This window comes from Pangasianodon hypophthalmus, chromosome 3 (genome assembly GCF_027358585.1).
Source record: "Pangasianodon hypophthalmus isolate fPanHyp1 chromosome 3, fPanHyp1.pri, whole genome shotgun sequence".
Classification (NCBI taxonomy): domain Eukaryota; kingdom Metazoa; phylum Chordata; class Actinopteri; order Siluriformes; family Pangasiidae; genus Pangasianodon; species Pangasianodon hypophthalmus.
The window spans coordinates 16244742-16268305 of record NC_069712.1 but is presented as its reverse complement, the minus strand read 5'-3'; the positions used below and the strand labels follow the sequence as shown (position 1 = coordinate 16268305).

General features: G+C 40.3%; 1 protein-coding gene across 7 annotated transcripts in view; it reads right to left on the bottom strand.

The window, feature by feature from the left end:
* The window catches only part of zmiz1a (zinc finger, MIZ-type containing 1a), a 113303-nt gene that overhangs the window by 69663 nt on the left and 20076 nt on the right, over positions 1-23564 (bottom strand). For 3 of the 7 annotated variants that reach the window (XM_053232591.1, XM_026935835.3, XM_026935804.3), the window contains exons 2-3: positions 14052-14172; positions 1099-1173 (exon numbers count right to left, since the gene is read on the bottom strand). The exons of 1 other annotated variant lie outside the window; for it this stretch is intronic. In XM_053232591.1, coding sequence (XP_053088566.1) covers positions 1099-1164 — 66 coding nt within the window. In that variant the 5' untranslated portion in view covers positions 1165-1173; positions 14052-14172. The remainder of the gene's footprint in view (positions 1-1098; positions 1174-14051; positions 14173-23564) is intronic. 3 more of the 7 variants (XM_053232592.1, XM_026935812.3, XM_026935819.3) reach the window with 2 other exon arrangements.

Below are 23564 nucleotides of genomic sequence, written 5' to 3'. Positions count from 1 at the left end.
TTCTATATATTTGAGAGGATCAGCAATTTACACCCTGAGTATGCAGAGTCAAGAGGATCATACTGTAAAGTATGCACTCAGTGTGTCAGGCGGTAACGGCATTGTGAATTATACCTGATGATTAAATACAGTTCACTCAACTGCAAAGCCTAATCCTAGAGCAAGTGAATGAAAACCTACTTATTTTGGCCATTTTGTGACAGCCACTATCTGTAAATGAACAAACAGTGTGTGTGTGTGTGTGTGTGTGTGTGTGTGTGTGTGTGTGTGTGTGTTTATGAAACGTCAGGAAATACCAAGCCAAGCATTCCAGCTCGTCAGCACCTCTGTTTCTCATGTGACTGGAAACACACAGCCCAGATTGTGTGCAAGTCTGCTCGTTGAAGACGATAAGAGAAATTTGGTAAAGTGAGAGAGAGGGCTGGGAGGGGGAAGATAATCTGATATGCATGACTCAATGTTCTTCCCAGCTTCTCTCTTTCTTTTCTCTGGCACAAATCACAGGTTGCATCCCTAATTTACAGGTCGCTTCTCTCTCTCCTAGAAACCTGGCTAGGTGCGGTGCCACCGTCATGCGCTCGTTAGCATAATGCAGATGCCATGTATACAGTATGGCCTTGGTCATATACAAGGCTATGGCATGGGCAGGGTCTGCATTCCTAAAAAAAGGCCCCAGACTGGTTTAACACTATTTAGGCATTGATGCAACACTGACATTTTTAAAGTAAATCTCTCATCTCAATAATTCCGCCTGTCATTAATAATGATGTAGAAAAACTGACACTAGCGTTGTGAGGAGAAACAACAAAGAGGCAGTGCGATTTGAGAGTCCCTGCTGCTAATTATGACTCATGTTGTACAGTGTGTTCTGCTGTTACTCAAAAACACTAAATGAATTTGTCATTTGCCAGCGCTCAGGAAATATTACCTTACACAACACAATCCATGCATTCCTGTTTTAACCAGCAATTACACAAGTAGGGAAGGTTCAGAAAGCAATCACGCCATGCAAGAAGCACGCATGATTGTAAATCTGTGATTGGAGTGAGAGTCATTAGGAGAAATGAGCAGTGAAGGATCATCAATCAAGAACCTTACCAGAGGACGCAGTAGGTTTCTTTGTTTAGTGTTTAGCAAATCCACTCTTATATCCTCATCAATCATAGAGCTGATCTGGAATGGAGAAACAAAGCATACTGTGTAAACACCTAAGCAAAGCAACACCATTATAATAATTTAACCGTGCATCAATTTTGTACAGTTTTCCAACACAGTGTGGATGGTTAACCTGATTAAAGAAAGCAGCATACCACAACTACGCAAATATGGCTGGATATCACATCTCATAAATTGCCAGCGTGAGCAACGACAGAAAAAGCACAACCCACTAATTCAGATCTATTTCACATATAATTCACATACTGTATACACTGATTCCAAACTACTGATGGAAATATTTAAAAAGAGGCTTGACAAACATGTGTTATGCAATGTTTTAATCTCCCTCTCAATAATATATCGGATTTCAATAATATATTTGTCAGCTTCATGGTAAGGAGGCAGATGATTCCGTATCCCAATAACAAGCAAACTCTGATGACGATTAATACACAAAACAGGTCTGTATCATTAAAAACAAACAACAGCATCAATCTAAAAATCCCATCCAACCCATACAACATCAAAAAAAAAAAATTTTTTCAAAGGTAGTTACATCAATCTTACATGCCCCTCATGTGTGCTACTCATTAAATTAAACATTTTGCACATTCATTAAAATATTAACTCAAATTAAATTATGTAACAGAGAGAAGAAAATAATTGCTTGGCGTGTATAAATATATATGCAATGGATAAGGAAAATATGTCAGTAATGATCTAATACTGATCCACCAATTTTAACTCAATACCAATATCAGCTCAATGCATCTTTATTACCAAGTGTAACAATTCAGCGAACCATATTCACGATTACTGAGATTATAGAGCATCCCCGAGCAACTCTTAGCAGTGTAATATGTAGTAAAAGCCAAAGCATCAAAACATCAGATTTCCTGATGAGAGACTCAGCAATATGGCTGTATGATTATGAAATAGGAGGCTTAGACTTGTGATCATGATACTCCTGACTGTTTGACACAAGCACAACTCTTTGGCAAAATTTTTTAATGAACAATTTGCATATTTATTAAATTTAACATAACAGGAGTTAATCATGTTAATGACATTTTCTTAGTGGACGTTTGTGAATGACAACTTGTGTGCATTTTGAATTACTGATTGAATGGCCCAGAAGCTATTTTGACTAAATCCTGAGAAAAAATAACTTCTATTTAGTATAAAACTTTAGTCATATTCGGGTGCCAAGCGCATCCCCTCAAAGTTAATAAGAAACCAGAAATATTAACAGCTGGTTGAATAAGAAGTTGTGGCAATGTTTCTGTTCTTATAACTTATAAGCCTCTTATGAGAAAATTGGTCATGATAAAGAGCAAAGCGCTCTATGTGTAACGTGTCACTGACAAGATTTGAGCAAGACGGTGTGTGTAGCCATGATTCACTCACCCTGTTCACTCAGTTTGTACATTTCATTTGTTCAGTAACTGGGAAATGACATAATCAGTTCACAATAGTAAACATTTGTGGAGGCAAATTCTCACTGCAAGCAGGCATTTGGGTCATTTTCTAATTCAAGTAGATTTGCTGAGCGATGTCACATGGTACAGCGTGAATGGTCACTGATCACTGTGAGTAAGGGGAATAGTGGTGCTGTGTTTTATGTAATGTCGGCCGAGTGCAAATGCTGCAGGATCTACGCTGAATCGAACTGCGCTGAGAAACGAATCACAAACACAATTTTAATACAATTTTTTTGTCCAGTCCCAATCAGCAATGGTGTTTATTTCTTTAAATGCGTCGTATCGCTCTCTTCATTCCCACCCGGCTGTAATTACATATCAATATTTCAAGTCAGCTATCGGATAAGTGAAACTGCTGATATTCTAATGGGCTCATGCTCAAAGTATTAATAGCCTTGTTTATGGTGACTGTATTTCTTTCTCGTTTGTGCTTGAGCATTTGAGAAGTGTCAGTCTTCTGATACTGTCCTAGAATTTATACAGTATGTCAGGTCATGTCTTTCTCCACAGAGTCACTCATACAAATACAAATCTGCCTGACGAATGTCACCCTTTCATATATTTGCCTATGTTTGAGAAATTAAATCTACTTAATTAATACATGTTAGCCAGTTGTCCTATCACACACTAAAACTTGGTGCTGGGGTGTGTGTGTGTGTGTGTGTGTGTGTGTGTGAAATATGACAGCAGAGAACCTCCACTGGTTTTATTCACATCCTCTGGAGAGTGTCTACAGGATTTACTCAACCTAAGGACTTACTGAAAATAAGGTTTAGGCAAAAGAATCATAGTTATTCCCTAAGGACTGCTACTGCTCCAGATTTCACATGAACCACTACTGCTTTAATTGGTTCACTTAGGTTATTTAAGCAGATTTCTAATGGTGCATCCCGTATTGTCTCAGAGTGCCTTTAGCTTGTTATAACAGCAGAGTTATAACACCAATAAGAGAGCGGTTCACTCACACAAGGCCTACTCACCTTAAGGCACAAAAATTGATGTGTAGATGCAAAGCAATAAGATACAAGAGTAAAGTATACTGATGATGAAAGGGGAAAAGGAACGTGGAAAGAAAAGGCACACACTGCTTAGGCTTGATTATCCACACTTTCGCACTGACTGAACACAAATGGAAAGACATCTAAGGCGGACCTCCCCCGGTTCTTGGACTGCGCCGGTGCTCAGATGGGCTCTTGGATTGGCCTGTATTGTCTGTGCTCCACACTCATTAGCTGAGTCAAGGAGGGACTTACTGGGGTGTTTAGCTCGCCAGGCTTGTGTGGCAGCTCAACAAGCACTCCCAGCTGGAGCACTGCACTCTCATCACAGCTGCACACATACAATTAGTGCAGGTGCAGCCAAAAGGGTGAACTGGTACAACACACACACTCTCACTCACACACTCACTCACTAACTCACTCACTCACACACACACACACACACATATCCGTTGAGGTGTTCCACACTTCCACTGACCATCACTCATATTGTGTAGTTCCTATTTTCAGAATTTGAATGCGCTCAAATATGATGTGTCACTTTTCTGCAAAGAAATAATTTTTTAGCTCTGTTACTAGAGTGACTGGTCTGTCAGTACTATATGAATATTCCTCAGATCATAGCCAAGCTTGGCATTCCATTCTCTCGTGACACTAAATTTGTCCGCGTGCGAGATAGGTTTAATGTACTGACTGCATTTTATAAATAACCAGAGAGGAAAATGGAATGTGGGCATATGCTTTTTTTCCCCCTGACCTAATATTGATGCTAAGAGCTCTGCTTGCAAAACATTATCACAGAGCTGTGTGCAATGGCAAAATTACACAACAAAAGCAGGCACTGATTTGCAAGTTGTTTATTTAGGGGCCTCTAGAGGTGAAATAAATTCTGCCTGTTTTTGGCTTTGTCTCTCTGCCACATGGAGTAAAGACAAAGAGAAGAGACTCTCTGCAGAATGTCATTTATGCTGTGATCATCTTACAACAGGATTAATCTCCAATGGATGCCATTAAGCGGCGCGGCCAGCAAAACAAGCAGCTCACACATCTGAAAGATTCATTTAGGGCCCGGCTCGCTAGAGGGATGGGTTCCTGTTCCTTTTTAGTTTATTTTTTGCATCATTTTAATTGTTTTTTTTTTTTTTTTTTTTTTTTAACATAAAATCAAGCTCAGCATGAGATGGCCATTCTGCAGACATTCAACACTAATTAACTCACAGGTTCCTTTGTGTGTAGAATAAGCTTTTGTTTACCTTCACACACAGTTATATACACCCGCTGATCATATGAGCGTAATGTAGGACTCCGAGAGAGAAAACAGACTTTCAGCAGGCGGTCTGCAGTACACAGCTGAATACGATAATGACGGGGAGAAGCAAAGCTACAAGGGTTATCAAAGGAGGAATGAAAGCTATCAGCAGCATAAAGTATCAAACTTCATTGTGGCATTACATTTGAATTTCAATCTAGAGTCGTTTGACAAAAGCACACGACGACACACTCGTGATCTCTTCCACGTGTCCCCAGGGAGGGCACAAATCTGTTCTCTCTAGCTAAGGACCAAACTGGCTTGTTTTATTTTGAAAGAGAATGGCAAGAGGATGCAGAGGACCTCATTATGAAAATACACTGTATACAATAACAACATATGTGAAGTTAGTCTTACACACTGTCAACAGTGCTAAACAAATGAGCAGAACAGCCTATAGACCTCATTTATAATCAATTATTATCTACTAATTTGGCTCCTGATATATCGCCTACGATCTGCGTCTTTCAATTCTTGGAGTTTCAGCACCGAAAAACATATATGTGGGAATTTTTAATTACTTAGCTTGGCAGCTGCAAAATGCCACGGTAGCCCACAAGTTCACAATGGCTCTTTCATTCAAACTCCAGAAAGACAGGCAAGCGGCCAACACTACCAACTAGCAGCACTGGGCCAAGCCGTAGCACTGGGCCAAATCGAGCAGACAACCACAGACATGCACACAGGCAGGGGACTGACCGACACTTTCACATGTGTGACACCGGGCAGAGAAGCGCATGGAACCATAGTGGGCCACCCTCCACAGCTCACACTATACACACCTAACAATTACCAGGCCTATTTTATCTGCAGAGCCAAATCCTGTTTATTGGCATCTAATTGTCAAAGGTTCACAGTGTCAGCCCTCAGCAGGCGCCTCCCCCACAGTCAATGGGGTGAGATTGAGTCTAACTCAGCAAAGATGAGCGAGATTCCAGCTCAGACTGCAGCATTCCTCAAGCTGGCGTCCATTAGAGGGTAGATGGCTGCTTCTGAAGGGATTAAAACAGCTCTAATTCCCTGTGGAAAGGTGACTCTCAAGATGCTGACCTCAGCAGTAGCTTGTAACCTGACAGGTCAAAGAGCTGTAATATGGTATTAGAAAAGGTAAGAATAAAGTAATGGAGTTGAAAACAGTGTAATATTTAAAACTGTTTAAGGAATGGTTCAGAGAAAAAAATGAAGTTTGCATTTTTCTCTTTCGAACAAAAGTAGCTGATTAGCCAAGACATGCGTGTGGTGTTTAAAGTTTGCTTCTTTATATTCGTACTGTAGACATGATACTAATGTAGCCAGCAAGGAAGAAAATCATCACACTCACCTCAGACAACATTAAACTATTACATAATCATGCACATATTCTCCTACGTTGTTTCTGACACCTTTTTCTGCTTTTATACACTGTTATGTATAAAAGCAGAAAAAGGCACATTACAGTTGTAGTAGCCATCATGAAGTCATCAATCACTTTCTTTTTCAGAAAATCTAACTGATTTTCATATTTTTATGGAATGACATGATTTACATGATTTCTATAATAACGTTTCACCTGTATAATTATTTTAAAAATACAGATATTCTATGAAACTATGAAAGGTGTGTTTGGCCAGATGCTTTCTGAGGCCTGAGTGAATGATAGTGATTGGAGTATGCAGTTTGTGCAATGGTTAGCTACAGTAACCTCATAGCGCCAGTCGACTTCAGACACCAAACATGTCTTAACAGATCGGACACATTTGAGGTGAGGGGAAAATTGTGTTTAATTCTGGTCCAAAAAAAAACTCCTTTAATGTATGAGTAAGAAGGATCTACCCAAAAATGTCAAAATTAACAATCGAAGGCTCCAGATTTACTCCTACTGTTACAAATCCCACACAGCAACAAAGGAGCTCTAATTACTCACAAATGTCACAAAACAGGAGTGAAAGTAGTGAAAAAAAAGCCCCAAAGTGTTGGCAGAAGCAAACTGCTCCTGCTGGAGCGAGGTCAGCAGTGCAGGCACACAAAATAATTTGCCTCTTTCGGAAAGCTGCTTCCTCCCTTGTTTCATCACCTCATTCTCCCTTTGTTAGTGCTCGGAAATGCCTTGAGTGAGGAATGAAAATACTGGCATGTCCCTGCAGCTCGGAGCGAGTGTTTCTGCAGCTGCAATACACACTTGGCTCATCAGAACAGGGCGCCCAGGTCAGGTTTCCCCCACAGATAGCCATATTAACCGAAAAAAGCATAAACACCCACATCACATTTCACAGTGAAAGCTTCTGAGTCATGAGGGTTACGAGGCGATCTTTAGAAAACAAAATCGCCCTCCAGTTATCAATTTCTAGCATAATAAACAAATCTCATACTTATACATCATAACAGGGTTTGGGAAGGAAGGCTGTAATTTATGGATGTATTTATCAGAAAATGAAGAGTTTCGAGAGTTCACTGTCAAACATGATTACTTTTTGTGATATATTAGGCATATGGCACAAACTTCAAGCCATAACTCTAACACTGAGCATGGAAGAGGACTCCGGAGGGAAAAAAAAAAAAAAACATGCTGGTTAGTGTTGGTGTTCTGAAGGTTTAGCTGGTCAACCATCAAGGCCATGCTAGCATGCTTTGCTGATTGCACGTGCATTATGCTGGTCGCGCCGGTGGCCAGCTAGGTTAGTCTGTTTTCTCCAGCACAGGTGTGTGTGCAGCTCTGACAAAAAAATCTTGCCTCTTGCTGCTTTGATTTCAGTTCTGCTCCCACAGTTGAGACATTTCTGATACTCTGCTGCTCACACGTGCCAGCATGACTGTAAAAGAGAAATGAGCATGCAGCAGCATTCCTTTGTCAGGAATGTGAGCGGCGACAGCCCAGCTCTGGAGTGAGAAAACCGACACAAAACTGACGAGCAGATTCCCTATTCCGGGTTATGTAGGAGGCCACACAGACCAACAGCACGATTATTATACGCTTATAGCAAATCTGCTTATGATCTTTCTAATCTCCATCACATATTATTGAAACCGCATGTCCATGTGCCGCTGCATGTGGTGGTATCATGACCTTACTGTCGTCCCTCTGCGTTTTCCCATTAAGTACACTGCTCCCAGTAATTTTAGATGAGTCAAACTGCCTTTCTGGCTCACTCCAATTAAGCCTGCGCAGGCCACACTCGCACTGCAGGCCTTTTTAGCCAACGACAGCAGGGTGACGGTGATGACATCGAGATGGCGCGTGTGGAAGCCTGAGGGCCACACTAAGGAGACAGAAATATCCCCCTCTGACAGACAGGGATACATGACACTGCGCGTGCAGCTGTCTAAATGTTGCTGCTGTCTTTCTGTCGTTCTTTCTTTCTCTCTCGCTCATTCCCTCACTATCTCTTTCTAAGCTTAAGCACTTTGACTGCTTGTCTGCGGCTGAAGCGAGAGGTCAGGCCAACAGTTGGACATGAGTATGCGAGATGGATGGGGCTGGAGCGGCTGCTGGAGCCTCCTACCTAACCCGGAGACAGCCTCAGACGTTATCAATTAAGCAGGTCACGGTGCTGAGAATAATTCACTCTCCGCTATGTTGGTCTGGACAGGGCAACGGTGTACTGCAACTTATCCTGGCATGCAACTATTTGCTTCTCAGAACAGTGGGATTGGCTTTGTTTATGTGTATGTACATGCCAGAGAAAATCCACAACGTGTGTCATTCATAGTTGCACAAAACGTCACTACGGCGAGGTTTGAAACCTGACTTCGACCGTGTTCACATTTCACAGCACTCAAAGAAAACATGCTACAAATTCATTTTGGTGCTAATCTTAAACATCTAAACATCTGCATTAGTTTACAGCAAACCTGCACAGCATCCAAATCATTTCCAAGAACAGTCTGTATCCTTCCCGTGTTCCTGAAATGCTAAATGCTGCGCACTATCCTCCCAATGCAATCAGAGGAAACTGTGTATAATAGCTAGTTTTCAGTACCTTCTGCTAATTAGACACACCATTCTCTCACTCTGTGCTTCATTAACACAAATATGCAGGCCTTAAACGCAAGCTGGTTGCTTTTCAATCCGTCCTACCTCAGGACAGAGTGGAGCTGGAGGAGGCCTCGCTGCTGATGAAATCATTTCCATTCAGATAGCGAATCTCCTGCTGCTTTTATAACGCTCACCACATTCCTCCCTCTTCTCGCGCATTCACACACATCCTTACTGAATCCATAAAATATTTTCCCCATGCTGCATCTACTTAATTGCTTTGTTTCGGTAGATCTGCTAGTGCCAGAGATACGCAGCCACATGTGCAGGTGCTGCTGGAAGCCCTGATCAGACGTGAAGCCAAGTCCCAAACAGGAGGAACAGAACAGCCTGCCACACCTGTCTGTCTTTATGGAGTTCAGAAAGAGCTCAAGTCTGTGATACAGACAGCCAAAATATACAACTGGTGAAGCAGTGCAAGGACACGGAATATAAGGCATCAAAATGACAGATGTCAGATACAAGCAAAACAAAAAGCTTATAATATGGCGCATGCTGCCTGCTTTGAATGGCACATAAAAGCTGGAAGTGCAATAAATTCAGGCCAAAGAGCAAGCCAAATCATAATGGGCTCAAGCTTGCCATCCAGCAACTATATATGTAAATCAAATCGAGCTCTCTGTGCCAGACAGTAATACTGATCTCAGCTGCCGCAATTATTAGTAAATAAGTAAGAGAAATTCATAGAATGTGTGTAGCTGAGCAAAACGGTATGTTCTCAAAGCTTCAAGCTTTATTAAGGCTCAGCTGGACACAAATAACACAGAGCTCCACTCCAGCCCACCAACCCCCCCACACCCGTCTCTTTGATAGTCTCAATTTCAAAATTACACTCCAATTATACCACCCCTTCCAAACACACTCTGTAGTGCTTAGAGAATATGAAAATATCAATCTCTGACTGAACAACCCCGCGAGATTGCGATGTTATCTGAAGACATATTCAGATAAGTAATTCGCATATCCTGTGCAGATGAATAGCACACAGGTTTGCAATTGTGAGAAGGGCTGTGATTTATTTCTCTTCAGTCAAACCTCGAGGGTTGGCACCACTCACTCAGCTCAGGCCGGGTGCTGCCAGGAACCACACCATTTGTGATATTATTCAAATGAGCACATTGTTTTCCTGCGTACTGACATGTATGGAGGGCAGAGGCAACACAACGAGATTAGATCATTCAGACGCAATCAGATGCTGTGTGCTTGTAGCATTCTAAGTGTATCGCGCAAATTATGGAGGCCCATTAATGAATGTGTCCACTCCTGATGCACAGTATATTACATTCATTCATCATGGCTGAACTGCCTGACAGGCCAACAGAAAACATCTTCTGTAATCATATAACTTCATGTCAGTGGTGGCGTACGTCTGCGTCCATCTAATGGCTCAAATGTTATTTCCCACTTGTGAGTAATAGACGACGAATGACTATACTTCAGTTTCAGAATGAATATGTTCATACATGTATTTTAAACAAGACTGACTTTCTAAACCAAACCAATGGAATTATGTGTTAGCAACTTAATATTACAGAATATGCAGAACATATTGGAGTTATACTGATCATTTCATTTACTATTCTTAAGTATTCTCAAGCATTATCCAAAACACTGCATTTGACAACAAATTCAAGAAATACACAACACTAGCGACCCATTTTGTAACACCAGCAATTTCGAGTCAGTCTCAGGACACTTTCTACTGCAAACCTTGACGTCTATAAGACGTATAAGACAAGCCTCCCTGCTCTCGCTCCCTACATGCTGCTGTCATCTGCATAGAGAGAGCACAGATGCAGAGTCCTAAGGGATGCCATTCTCAGCTTCCTCCTAAAGCACACTGAAGGACATCCAAGGAAGGAGAGCACTCGCTGCAGTACTGAGGTGTTGAGATAGTTAGACCTGTCCCACATTTACTGCATGCGCTACGTTGACAGGAGACAAAGGGCACTTTCACATATGCAGTGTTTTATCCATCTGAACTGAACCCTGGTGCGCTGCTGCAAACTCAGGAGCAGACTAAAACAACCAGTCGCCTGAGAGAGACACTCTCAGTCTGCTTCCAACAAACCTCGAGCTGCTCGCAAGCTAACCCTGATTCAACTCATCAAAGTGCAACAAGCCAGCAGATAGTGTTAGAGCGCTGCATAAAGTTCGAGTATGTGTTCTGGATATTTGGGCTGATTTATTTAGTACAATGTATATAGTATCAGCTCCATGTTTTCCATGTTTGTTTGATTTCCATTATTTCAAGCTTGCACAACGTGTGTTTACATTTTTATTCCTGACCAGTGAATAAAAAAGTTTTATGGGTAGATGTTCAGTCTCGCTCCTTCACACAGGCCCCATAGAAAATGTTTTCCTTTTTTTTTTGCTTTTTGCTTTATTTAATTATGCACAGTCTAAAAGTGAATCAAACTAAATAGCAAACAAAGCAAGGTTTCAGTCTCGCTCTGATTAGGAATTGGCAAACAGACAAAACTTTTAGACTTTTAGAAAATACCCCAACACTAATACTAATGCATGTACATGTATTTCAGTATTGTTGATCTAGTGCTATGAATTAAAAACAGGTGATGAGCAAACATACAAAAACACTGACAGGATGCAAAGATTAGCATTATAATACAGTTTGTTTTTAATTAAGTGAAAGTACTGCGCACATATAGTTCCAAACATATAGTTTCAAACTTATTAAGTGAAAGAAAATATTGCACACATATAGTTCCAAACTTATTTCCTACAATGGTTTTAATGCGGTGTTAATTCTGACCAGTGTTTTGTCCCTTGGAAAAGAACCTTGTGTATCACTCAAAGGTAGAATCAACCTTCCCTCAAACCTGCAAAAACATGATAAGTAGAGCAAAAACTTTAGCCTTATTTATCTCAGATGAACACAGTTTGTACTAGCAATGACCACATGTGGAGCAAAAAATCAAACTGGACTCATGTCCTACATGTAAGAGGAGCTGAGATGTTAGCAAATCCTGCGAGTGTTGACATCCTTTTCCTTAATCATGTACACCGTGTTGCATGAACACACTTCTAGTAAGAAATTTCTTCATATCACCCTGAGATCATCATGCTCAAGTCATCTTTATTTATAATAAAAAAAAATACAAGTCTATTATGGCTCATTCTAAAACATAAGGATGAAAGATAATGGTGCAGAATTATGTTGCGTGACTGAATACTGGAGACTATGCATGTGAAGCGCAGATCCACTATCCCTACACAACACACACACACACACACACTCATAATATAGTTATACACAGTTAGACACTGAGCAAGGCTTTAATATTAAAGCAAAATGAGAAAGAGAGAGAGACAGAGAGAGAGAGAGAGAGAGAGAGAGAGAGAGAAAGAGAGACAGGAGGTCAAAAGGTTGCATGAGAGGCAGAGAAGAAAAAATGAAAGAAATAGCAGAGAACCCCTTGCAGGAAATATCACCCCTCCTTCCCTTTAATGAGGTTATCTGTGAAAGCCTGGGCAGGATACAGTACCCTTTTGCTAGTCACAACGGAAAGATTTCATGTCTCCCAAAGAGGCCCCATCTGAGTGCAAAGGAAGTGTAAAATAACAATTATGCCCCGAGGAACAGCACTTTTCATTACATACTTTGTAATTAATAAAAAAACAAATAAAAAAAAAAAAAAGCCCTTCTGACATTTAAAGGAAAAAAAAGCTGCGATAAGCATATCTGTTATCATAAACAGATTGTTCAATCTTCACAGCTATACATCGCTTTGATCAGTATCAGAGTGTGTGGTGCAGCGCTGCTGAAGTGTGTGGCAACAGCCACTAGAGTCACTCTGTGTGTATGTGTGTATATGTCAGTGCTCCAGGTGGAGTGTGGGAGGAGAGCCTGGCGTTCTGGCTTTTGTAGCAAGTGCAGTCTCCGCAGGCTGACGTTAGCGCACTAATCGCTTTAGCTGATCCCACTCGGCTGTGTGTGAGGCAGATGTTTGTCAGGCCATGGCACTGCTCTGCATTCACACTACACTAAGCGAGATTAACCGCAACTGTCCTTATTTATTTATTTATTTGTTTATTTATTTATTTATTTCCCCTCTCTCCCTGCCTTGGCCCGGCCTAATCTCTTGCTAAAAAGATAACTCAGAGAAAATCTACATAAATGTATTCTTTTTAAATCCTTTCATAAGGCACTGAAGAGTCATTTCAAAGATGCCAGGTGCAGACAGAAAACAAATTTAAAAAAAAAAAAACAGCCATAACAGAGAAATGAAAGTTTACGAAACAACATCACCTTGGCTGTTCAACAGTGTCAATACAGACTATCATGTCACCTTATCAAGTCATAACAAATGTTCCTGCTGTAAATCAAAGAGAAAAGCAAACACTTGCAGCACAAAGCATTAGCCTCTGTCATTTGATTCTCTCTCGCCCCCTCTTTTCCCCCTTCCTCCCTGTTTTTTTTTAACTCTGTTGTTCCATTCTGCAGGTGCTGGGGCCCCGAGGGCCCGCGGCATCCACAGACGTGAGCCAGATTCGGATGGAGGCAGCAGCCCCTTGCACGTAAACACTACCAGACGCCTTGGCCACATGCTACCTTCAGGCCCGCGGGTGACTCAAATGAACCCGGTACTTGTCATGCTCATGATACACTGCAAACAAACTTCCTGTAACATTTCACAGCAAATAGAACAGAAAACTGCACCAAAAACAAAAACTGTTTGAAGGCTCTGGAGTCGAGCCTGGTGCCACAAATTTAATCAGAACACCACTGGAAGTTTTGTTTGTGTTTGAGAATTTGTTCATGGAGGAAGTTGGACAGATGGAGCACTTTTTCCAATCTAGCGCTCGATCCATATGTTTACCTCAAAGTATCATGCTACGTTTACAATAATGCAAGAACATCTGCTAGACCTTCAGCCGCCAAAACCGCATTTCTAAGAATCGCGATTTCTCTATGGCAGGTATTAAAACAAGACACTCAAAAGATCTCAAAAGATCAAGATGCAAAACAAGAAGAGAAGGCCTTTCAAATTGGGGTCCCAGAATGAAATTTAATGGCCCCATGTCCTCAACAAATGTTTTAAAGCTACATAAAAATGGAAAGGCACTCCAACCTGTTCGCAGTGCAGGCTTGCAGTGTGCTGAGTGGCCCCCCCTCCCCCTCCCCTCCCTTCATAGAGTCGGTGGGGAAGCTCCGTCTCTCCCCGCTCGGAGCTACACCGGCCTCCAGAACACCTGCAACCAGATAAAGCACACGTTACACTCGGCTCAAAATGCAAGCACCTTCCATGAAACGTTCCTGAGCAGCCAGACTTCACTTAGCTCGAACACACGCGCGACCTCTGTGCTAATGATGTGTCCTGTGTGGTTTGGGTGGGGCACATTTTGTTAAAAGCTAGGAAGGGGAGTTTTGAGCTACAAATGCAAGTCTTTAACTGCAAGCAGCTGGCATGGCATGGAATCACATGCCCCCAAGGCTCCCTCTCTTCCACGGTGTCCTTCCAAAAAGGTTACTCTAGAGCCGCTTTGTCGCTCCTAATCCGAAATTCATTACATATAGCAGTTACTACAGTTTAATGTGATAGGTTTCCTGAATGCCTGGCTAAGCTCCTTCACAGTTCACTGCTAACTAAGGACAGCGCCAGTGAGAGAAGGAGACACTTTATATAAGCACGCAAGCGCCATAAACATGTATGGTGGTGCGTGTCATCGTCAAATCTAATTTACTGATCTCACAACTCATAGCACATTGACGGATAAGCCTATTAAGTCACTATTAACTCTACAGAAATATAAATAATGGCAGTGTGAAGACTCTAAAGTTTCTTGGCGCGAGTCAGAGAGATAGCTTTCCTTCCAATAAGTAAGGTCAAGCAGCACCGTGTAAGAAGAATCTGAGGGTGATAATGATGAGCTCTTGTCACAGCACCAGGCTGAGATAGCTGTTAACTGGATGGAGTGGCCTACTGCCTCAGTTTAGACTACCAGACACACGTGTCCTCCTCTGAGAGCATAGTGAAAACGTGGTGAAAAAGAAAATCAGCTGCACTGCCACGGTCAGTTCACAGACAGTATAGTACTTTATCTGGCAGCCAGCTAAACGTCATGTCTTTAGCAAGAGATACTGATGCTGCACCAAATATTCAACAAATCTGAAACTTTTAATCCTTAAACTAACTTGGATAAGTGATGTATTGTACCACTTTTTTCTGAAACCTCTAAGCGTAGCATCTACACCTTTATATGGCAACGCATAGTTACTATCTACTACGACAGTTTTCTACTTATGTGCTGTGGAACAAACCGTTTCTTTTCCTTATAGCACCCAGCATGTTTTTAACTACTGCTTAGTTACAACATTTACATTACATTTACATTTACAGCTTTTGGCAGGCGTCCTTACCCAGAACGACTTACAGAAGTGCTTTATAGTCTGCATCAAAAAATATCCTCATGCTAGTACAGATAGGTCAAGGTCTGAGAATACCGTCAAGCACAATTCCAACAACAACGATCTACATCCAACTGAGAATGGTCAATGAGACTGGATGAAAATATTCATTCATCGTCAGTATCCACTTTATCCTGGTCACTGGATCCGGAGTCTATCCCGGGAACGCAGGCAGGAATACAGCCTGTATGATGGTCCATCATACACACACGCATTTACATGTAGGGACAAGTTAGAGTAGCTAATCCACCTTCCGGCCATCTTCTCTCTTGTACTCGTAAATTAATGCATGTAAAAGATTAGTAGTTGCCTGTGTGGAGTAGTAGGTAACATATTTGGATTGTACTTGGGTTACGATACTGCTGAGTTTAACACACATCCTGGTAAGCAGTCTATAAGCAAGTTAGAAACCTAGAATTTAGATTGAGACACATATCACATATATTTGAATTTATTTATGACATGGCTGCACCAAATACAGCGCAGGACTGCGATTCCCATCAGCCACTGCATCTCACCTGATCACAACACTCATGTCATATGACTGTTTGAACCTGATTCACATTTTGGGTTAATGAGCACTAGTATTTAAGTCACATTAGTATAACACTCTTGTTCTAGTGTCTGTTGTGTGTAGTGTGGTTGCATGTTGTTATATCTTTGCCATGCTTATGTATAGTTCATGTCTGTGTAGTTTGTGTGTTTATATTGAGTAGTCTTAATCCTTGTTCACGTGTGTTGCACTTTAAATAAAATACACTGCACTTGCATCCGTCTCCAACCAATCCTTGACAACTTACATACATCTAATAAGGTTGCGGCCCACAATAGAGCTATTTATATGATCTGCTGACAATATATGATTAAATTGTTGAAATAAAATGTCTCGAGCTTTTATTTCTGAAAGTATTACTCGAATATGAAAATATCTAATATGTAAGTTTCTAGTTACTTTTTTGTGTGAGCGTTTTAACCTGTAATATTACTTGATCGTTTTTATTCAAATGTTGTACTCATAAAATGCAGGGTTTATGAAAATTGACATTTTCAACCAGGTGTATGAAAATTGACAATTTCTTAAGTGGATTTTTCTGAGACCTGCATGTTGAGGATCTCCATCTCAAAGCTTAGAAAGAGGATCCTGTATCATTTCAATGCAAAACAGCACCGTTAACCTACGCCGTTCTTTGTGCAAGTGGAACAATTGACTGTTTTACAGAAACACAATTATAGTGAGTGAAATGACTACATGCTTCACTCCAGGAGAGAGAAACTGTCATTTCTGCATATTTGAATCGACTAGAAAGCAATCACTGAAATATGCAAACATTCATGAGGAAATAAATGTAGTAGAAAATTTGGTGCAGGTCTGCAATTGCATTTGGATGGGAAAGTCAGGACAGAAAAACACACTGCGCATATACACACACACTCAGCAACACTGAAAGCACTACACCATTCCACCGGCACTGAATATTAACTAAAGAACAAACAGCTTAAAAACACATAAAAATCTACTAGAACACATGCTCAAGTTAACACCCATTGCATGTGTTATTAAAGTGTGTGCAAGTGTGAAGAAAGATGTTTAACACGCACAATTAGCTTCATGCATTTATCTGGGGATGACTTTCTGAAGGTTACGAATGTACCATATCTCTATAAGCCACATTTCTTTCTAAATCACAGCCATGCTGATGTTTATTCATTAATTCTTGGCCAAAGCTGAGCTAAGGATGGCTGAAATGCCAGAAAGACCAGCTTTTACTTCTTGACTCATACCTGGTTGGAGCATTTCTGCTGAAGTTTACTAGATTCGATGCACCAGTCATGTACCTTATGTTCACTTTACTGCATTGTAAATGAAATAAATAAACCATAAGGAACGACTGATAGCAAAGAACAAACTATCCAAAAACATGTCACTGTGAGCTTTCTTTCACTGAAATCACTACCGACTTTTCAAGCATTTGTCAAAGACAGTAGCATTTTTAAAATCTCTGCCATGTTTTAACATTTCTTACTGTTCTTCTGAAGTACATACTGAGTCCCCCTCAGAGCTGGCTCAACATAACCAGTGAAGACTTGGCACTTCATCTGTATAAATCAGCACCCTGTAATTTCACATCTTACCAACTTCCTTTTCAGGATTTAATACACAAATATACCTGACTTTATTGATCTAACATGCACCTACCATGTCTTTCATTCAGCTCTCACTCTAAACGCTTCAGCTCAAGTGGTGGAGTTGCACGAGTCTGACTCCACTGAATTAGACGTCCTGGAATTGAGAAGGGCATTAAACTACAGCTTACCTCCTCATAATACACTCTCAATTTAAAAAACCCAACCAGCCTAAGTGCAGAGACATGCAGAAAAAAAATCAATGTAGCCAGCAGAGCAAACGGTTGGTAATTGCAGCTGGAAAGGGGAGTACTAAAGTGATTTGTTAAGGTGAAATAACACGGCTCCCTCCTAACAGCACTCGCTCATTGGAGACAGAAGTATGGCGGCGGAGGCCTGCCAAAAGCAGTAATTGATAATTTACATGCAAATAGAAAAAGCCACAAAATGGGCGCAATTTAGAAAACGCAGTGAGCTCTTTCAGATGCTGTGTGGCACCGGCTTCCTGCAAAATCAATTCACACTCTGAAGAAACCATTTTCTTCAGCCGGAGATAAAGTGCCTGACTATGAGCTGTCAGATACTTATCAATGGGAAATTAGCAAAGGAGTACTATTTCCCCAAAACAAACAGGCCAATGTTCCACCTAGTGCCGTTGTCTCTCTTTCGAACGAACTGTATCATCATCTGTTACTTTCAGTGATTCTCCACTATAAATGTCAACGATAAAATGTCGGGAGCATGTTTCCCTTAGACAGGTCATTTCTCATAAAAAAAAAAATAAAAAATCCTGGAAATACGGCACAATCTGAATGCCACATTTTGAAGAGAGCAATGTCACTGCCTTGCCTTGCAACTGCTTGGGAGACTGCAGTGTGTAATAGTACCTGTGCTTCCACAAAGATCCATCAACCTCCATGTCCTATCCTATGGAAACATTTTATTTCTCTTTGGCAAACATCTATCACTTATCATTGCTGAAGGCAATGGTGCAAGACGAAAGCATTCTCAAACAGATGACAAACTTTTCTGTTTACATGGAGTGCAATATGCAGGAAGGTTCCCGCTCTCAGCAGGCAGCCCACCCGCTCATCTCGTCTCTCAACACAGGCTACAAACCCCAAATTTAATTCTGAAGTTTCAACCTAACCGCGAGCCATTTTCCTTTTCATCTTAGTTGAAACGTGTTTACTCCACTCCCTAAATGTGGGAGCCAGTTAAGAAAATGCTTGTTTAAACTACAGCAAAGTAGTTTCTATTCTAACCTTTCTAGGGCTGTTGGAATACTCGATTATAACCGACTACTTGATTAGAAAAAAAACCTCAATGAAAATTACTCATAATCAAATATTTGGCAAATGACACCGGTCTGAGAAACTAATAGAGTGAATATGTTCAAACTGAGGTTTTTACAGAGCATTTTTCATTCGTTTCTGTCACGAGCTGTTTTATGGTTTTTAATGGACTACCAGAGGACGAGCTGATCTATAGAAGAGCAAAAGTACTGCATGCGACAAGGGAAAATTTTTATTGTTTACACTTCTGATATACTTTGAACAGTATTATTCTGATTTAAACAATATTAATCTGAATTTGATTAAATGCACTAAAAAAAAAAAAAAGTCACGTCTCATTAAACTGTTTCTGTATACGCAATCAGACACACCTCCCCATCAACCAATCAGCTTTCTCCCTAACGTGTAGTTAGCTCATGGGACGTCCCCCTCTCTGCTTCGCGACGCAAATACGCGTAAACGCACAAGTATAAATCAGCCTTAACTGCTACTTTGGCAGGTTTTTTTACTAGACACTTTCTTACTCTTACTCAAGCAGATCTTTGGATGAGAACGTTTATTTTTACTTGACTATTTTCTTCTTCGCAATGGTACTTTTACTGGAGTACCTACTTTTGATATTCCAACCACCTCTGACAATAAAAAGTATAAGTTATTATGAAATTATGATGAATTATTATAAAAAATGCTAACTTTTTATAATGTTGCAACATTAAAGCCTACATTTTAATGGATGATTTTAGCTTAGCTATAACAAATCAGCTATAACAAATCAAATTACTTAATAAAGATTATTAAAAAAAATAATCTTATTAAAAAGTTATTTAAAATGGAGATTAAGATTTATTTAAATTTCTCTTCCTTGTCTCCCTTACGGCGAGAAACAGTAAGGCTACAGATTTTTTTTGGAATGCTCACAAGTATTTTTGTTCAGGAAAGCCATGCATTATTTAAAAAAAATATTTTTGTATATGCATTATTAAAAATACAGTAATTGCTGGGAATTTATTTTTCATTAAAAAGTCAGAATTTTAGGATAAAATTAAGTATATTTAAATAGCACTTGTATGTAGGATTTATCTAGAAAAAAAACAAATGTTAACAATTGTGTGTGTACAAGTAGGTTTTAAGACGCCATATGATATCGACTTCTCAATTATTAATCAAAGAAATTAACGGTCAACTAATCAAGTATTAAAATAGTCAATAGTGACTGCCCTAAATCTTTCAGAAACAAGTGCCTCAGTGAAATAATCTGCGTTCAGCACACAACAACGTGGAGGCGTATCGATGTAATTTCAATCACACTACTGCATTTAAATTGCAAGGCCCTAGACAGGCTGACCCTAAAATTACACTCGGTTTACCCTTCTAATTGTCTTTACCATCCCAGCTATGCTACGAGTCCTTCCATGTTGAAGACATTTAAGATAATCTCGGAGATGTCTCTCATGTTTTTCAAGATCAAACGTTAAAGGAAGCCCTGAAGACAGCTTGTGATTTAAAGGAATGATTGTGGAAGCATCGTATAGCAGGAGAAACTAGTTGCAGGATGCAAAGGTTTTAGTCTGAACATCTGTTCTTTTGTTTTAACAAAAAAAATCTAATACCGCAGCAGAACAATAAATGTTGAATGAACATGGCTGTGATTTTGAATGAAGGATGCCGTGTTAAAAATGAAACGCCTTAATTAATTTATAGATAAGCATGACAATCTGCTTAGCATTAATCAAATTGTGATACACCCCATTAGTGGACTTGCGTGGTACAATCAAGAAACACATTACACAATTTTATATCTCCAACTTGTGAACGAATCCAACTTGATAAGAGAATGTGGATGAGGTAGAGACCTACAAAGCACCGAAAACTAGTTTTAACGATACAGTGGCATCCACCAGTAAAAATGCTTCTATTTTACATTCTTTTCTCATTTAATACAACGTATTTCATAACAAATTATATTACTGGCAAAAACCTGAAAACAGTTAAAAGTAGATTCTTTGAAATATTTACATGAATTTCAAAGTTTCTTAGTATTTGGTACGTCCCATTTTTTTTAATGACAGCCTGCACTCCATCTGCCATGTGTGTGTAAAACCTTATGATCCATTTTAGACCAAATCCATCAGACTATTGTCTGAACATGTGTTTCAATAGAAGGGATAAGTCTCAAAGAAAATCTAACCTTTTAAAGGTGCTAACACAGTCAATATCACAAATTTGCTCAAATTTAAATAATGACCTAGAAATAGTGCAGAATCTTGACTATTCAATATACTGAAAATTTCCTTTCTTTGTTTTAAATTTTTCAAAATTCTCAGACGTTTGGACCTCACTATATATATAGCACATTGGTTTAACTCAGATGTAATAATGAGCTGTGATCTGAGTGACGGTAATGAAGTGTCACAACAGAGAACTGCCACAGGGCCACATGACACAGCTTTTAGTTGGTTTTGTGTTGAAATGTGGATTGTGTAGGTCTTTCATGGGATATTTCTGCTTGTTTTCATAAATCCATCATGAAAGAAACACAAATACATTGCAATCAGAGACTCCAGCTGAAATTCAGTTCGACAAGTAATTTCAGAGCTGTTAACTGTGTCTTTAATGTTTTTTTTTTATTATCAAAACTATCCCTAGGACCCATCTATTTCATCATTCCTTCCCAGAAGTACACTTTTCGAAGGATCACATGCTTTATGTCCCAGCTGAATTATCTGTCAGGGAGCTGAGTTCCTGAGATTCGAGCACCGATATGAAAACAAACATGACAAATTCATAAAATTATGACTCCATTTTCTCTCTGCAGTTCTCTCAGTTCCATTTATCCCCTTCACACTGACTGGCTGTTTACAACAGCGGTAATTAACAGACCCTTCTCTACCGGAGGATGCGCCAAGCAGTAAAGGTAAATTATGCAGAGTTTTGCTATGCTAATCCAGGTAATTTGCTTCATGCTGAGCAAACTTCCCCAGTCTTGATTAACGATTCATTTTACTGCATTAGTCATCCGGTCATAATATGACATACTGCAACACGCACACTTCACAGAGCTTGTAAGAGATGCTGATTTGGTTGCAGATTGTTAAGGCTGTCGATAAATAAGACATGAGACACTGGCCAATCAGAAGGCCATCCTGCAAGTGTGAAAATCTGTTAAATGAATAAATGTCTATTGGCAGATGAGACCAGACCTAGCATGTGACTGTGTGATAAACAAAGATTGCATTCTCAACCTTAACAATGTCCCACTGAAGGCTGGTTCAAGCAGCCCTGGTTATGCATAATACTTTAGGCACATGTCAGAGGTCTTATCGAGGACAGGATGACTGATGGTCACAGTCAGAGCTCCTTATTACATGGTCTAAGACCATAAAGACCTAAAGAGTTGTTATATGAAGTGTAGGCTGAGCAATAGATATTGCCATACTCACTCTTCATAACCCCACAGGAGAGAAAACAAACCCTTTTGGAAAGAAAAATTTTCTTAGTAAATCAGCTTCCTACTTTATTCTCCATGAGCACTGATGACAGCTAGCTCGTAGCACAGAAGACTGTGCTGTCTGGAGAATCCTGCTGCTTGATGCGTTCATTTATACGCCTGTCACAGAGGGCGGTGGAAATATCTCATTTTTTCCCCTGAACCAATATCTCATCAGTCAATGGTAACAAAAGGTCAGAAACATTACAGTGGTCCCACTTGGCACGTTTAAACCAACTGCTTCTTGTCTGCGGTGAACTACAGCGTAGCCCCAAATGGTAAATACAATTCCGTGCATAAAAACTAGACTACTGAAACACTCTGATTTGTTAGAATGTCTAAAATAATCATTGAGGGATTACAATAATAGGTTTCACCACCAAAGCCTGCAAAGTGTCATTTTCAGTTGATTGTAAACCACGTCCACAAATGAGATGAGGGGAAAGATAGTTGCTGTTTTGCAGGTTGCTAAATGAGGCTGAATGCCGGAGAGATAGAGATAGAGAAAGAGAAATAAGAAGAATGAGAAAGCAAGGGCGAGCTCGACAGCTGAGTAGACACTGATTATGGTGATGATGCAAGTCCAGACCTCAGGCCGAGCCACAGTGAGTCACAGAGGCGAGCAAGCTGTTTGGATCGCACAACAGAGTCTATTATTACATCTCACATGTGACAACTCCCAGCTTGCCACACGGCCACGACCCGCACCAAAACAGCAGCAAGGCTCTGCAAAACAAACATGTCATCAATGCGGACAAGTTAAAGTTAATAGATAAATATAGGCTAATTTGCTAGGAATTAGTAGAATAAGATTCAATAAAATGCATTACAATGCATTACAATCCGTGGCCTTTCATTTAATGTAATAGAGCTGAAATGGCCACTTGACTGAAATAAAAAAAGAGCCATTTTCAAAGTCCAACAGAGCACCTACAATCATCAAAATGTAAAAACTCTTGTACCGGCGACATCCACCCTGAGGTAAAACCGCTTAACTTCATTGAGGTCAGCATGAATCTGACTCACTACACACATACACACTTTACAAACTCGGCGTGAGTGAAGGTGGTAGGGCGAGTGCAGGGCAGGGCGGCTCAGGCTGGATCTGAGAAATGAATGCGGCAAACGGGCGGCACTTCAGGGCCGCTCTCCACAACTAAAGACCAACAAGATCAATTACCAACAGTGAGCGGCACCTTAATGAGAGAGGTTTCCATTACCTCCATAAAAGGCCTAAGCGAGGCCCGCTGATGAAGCGGCCCTGTAATAG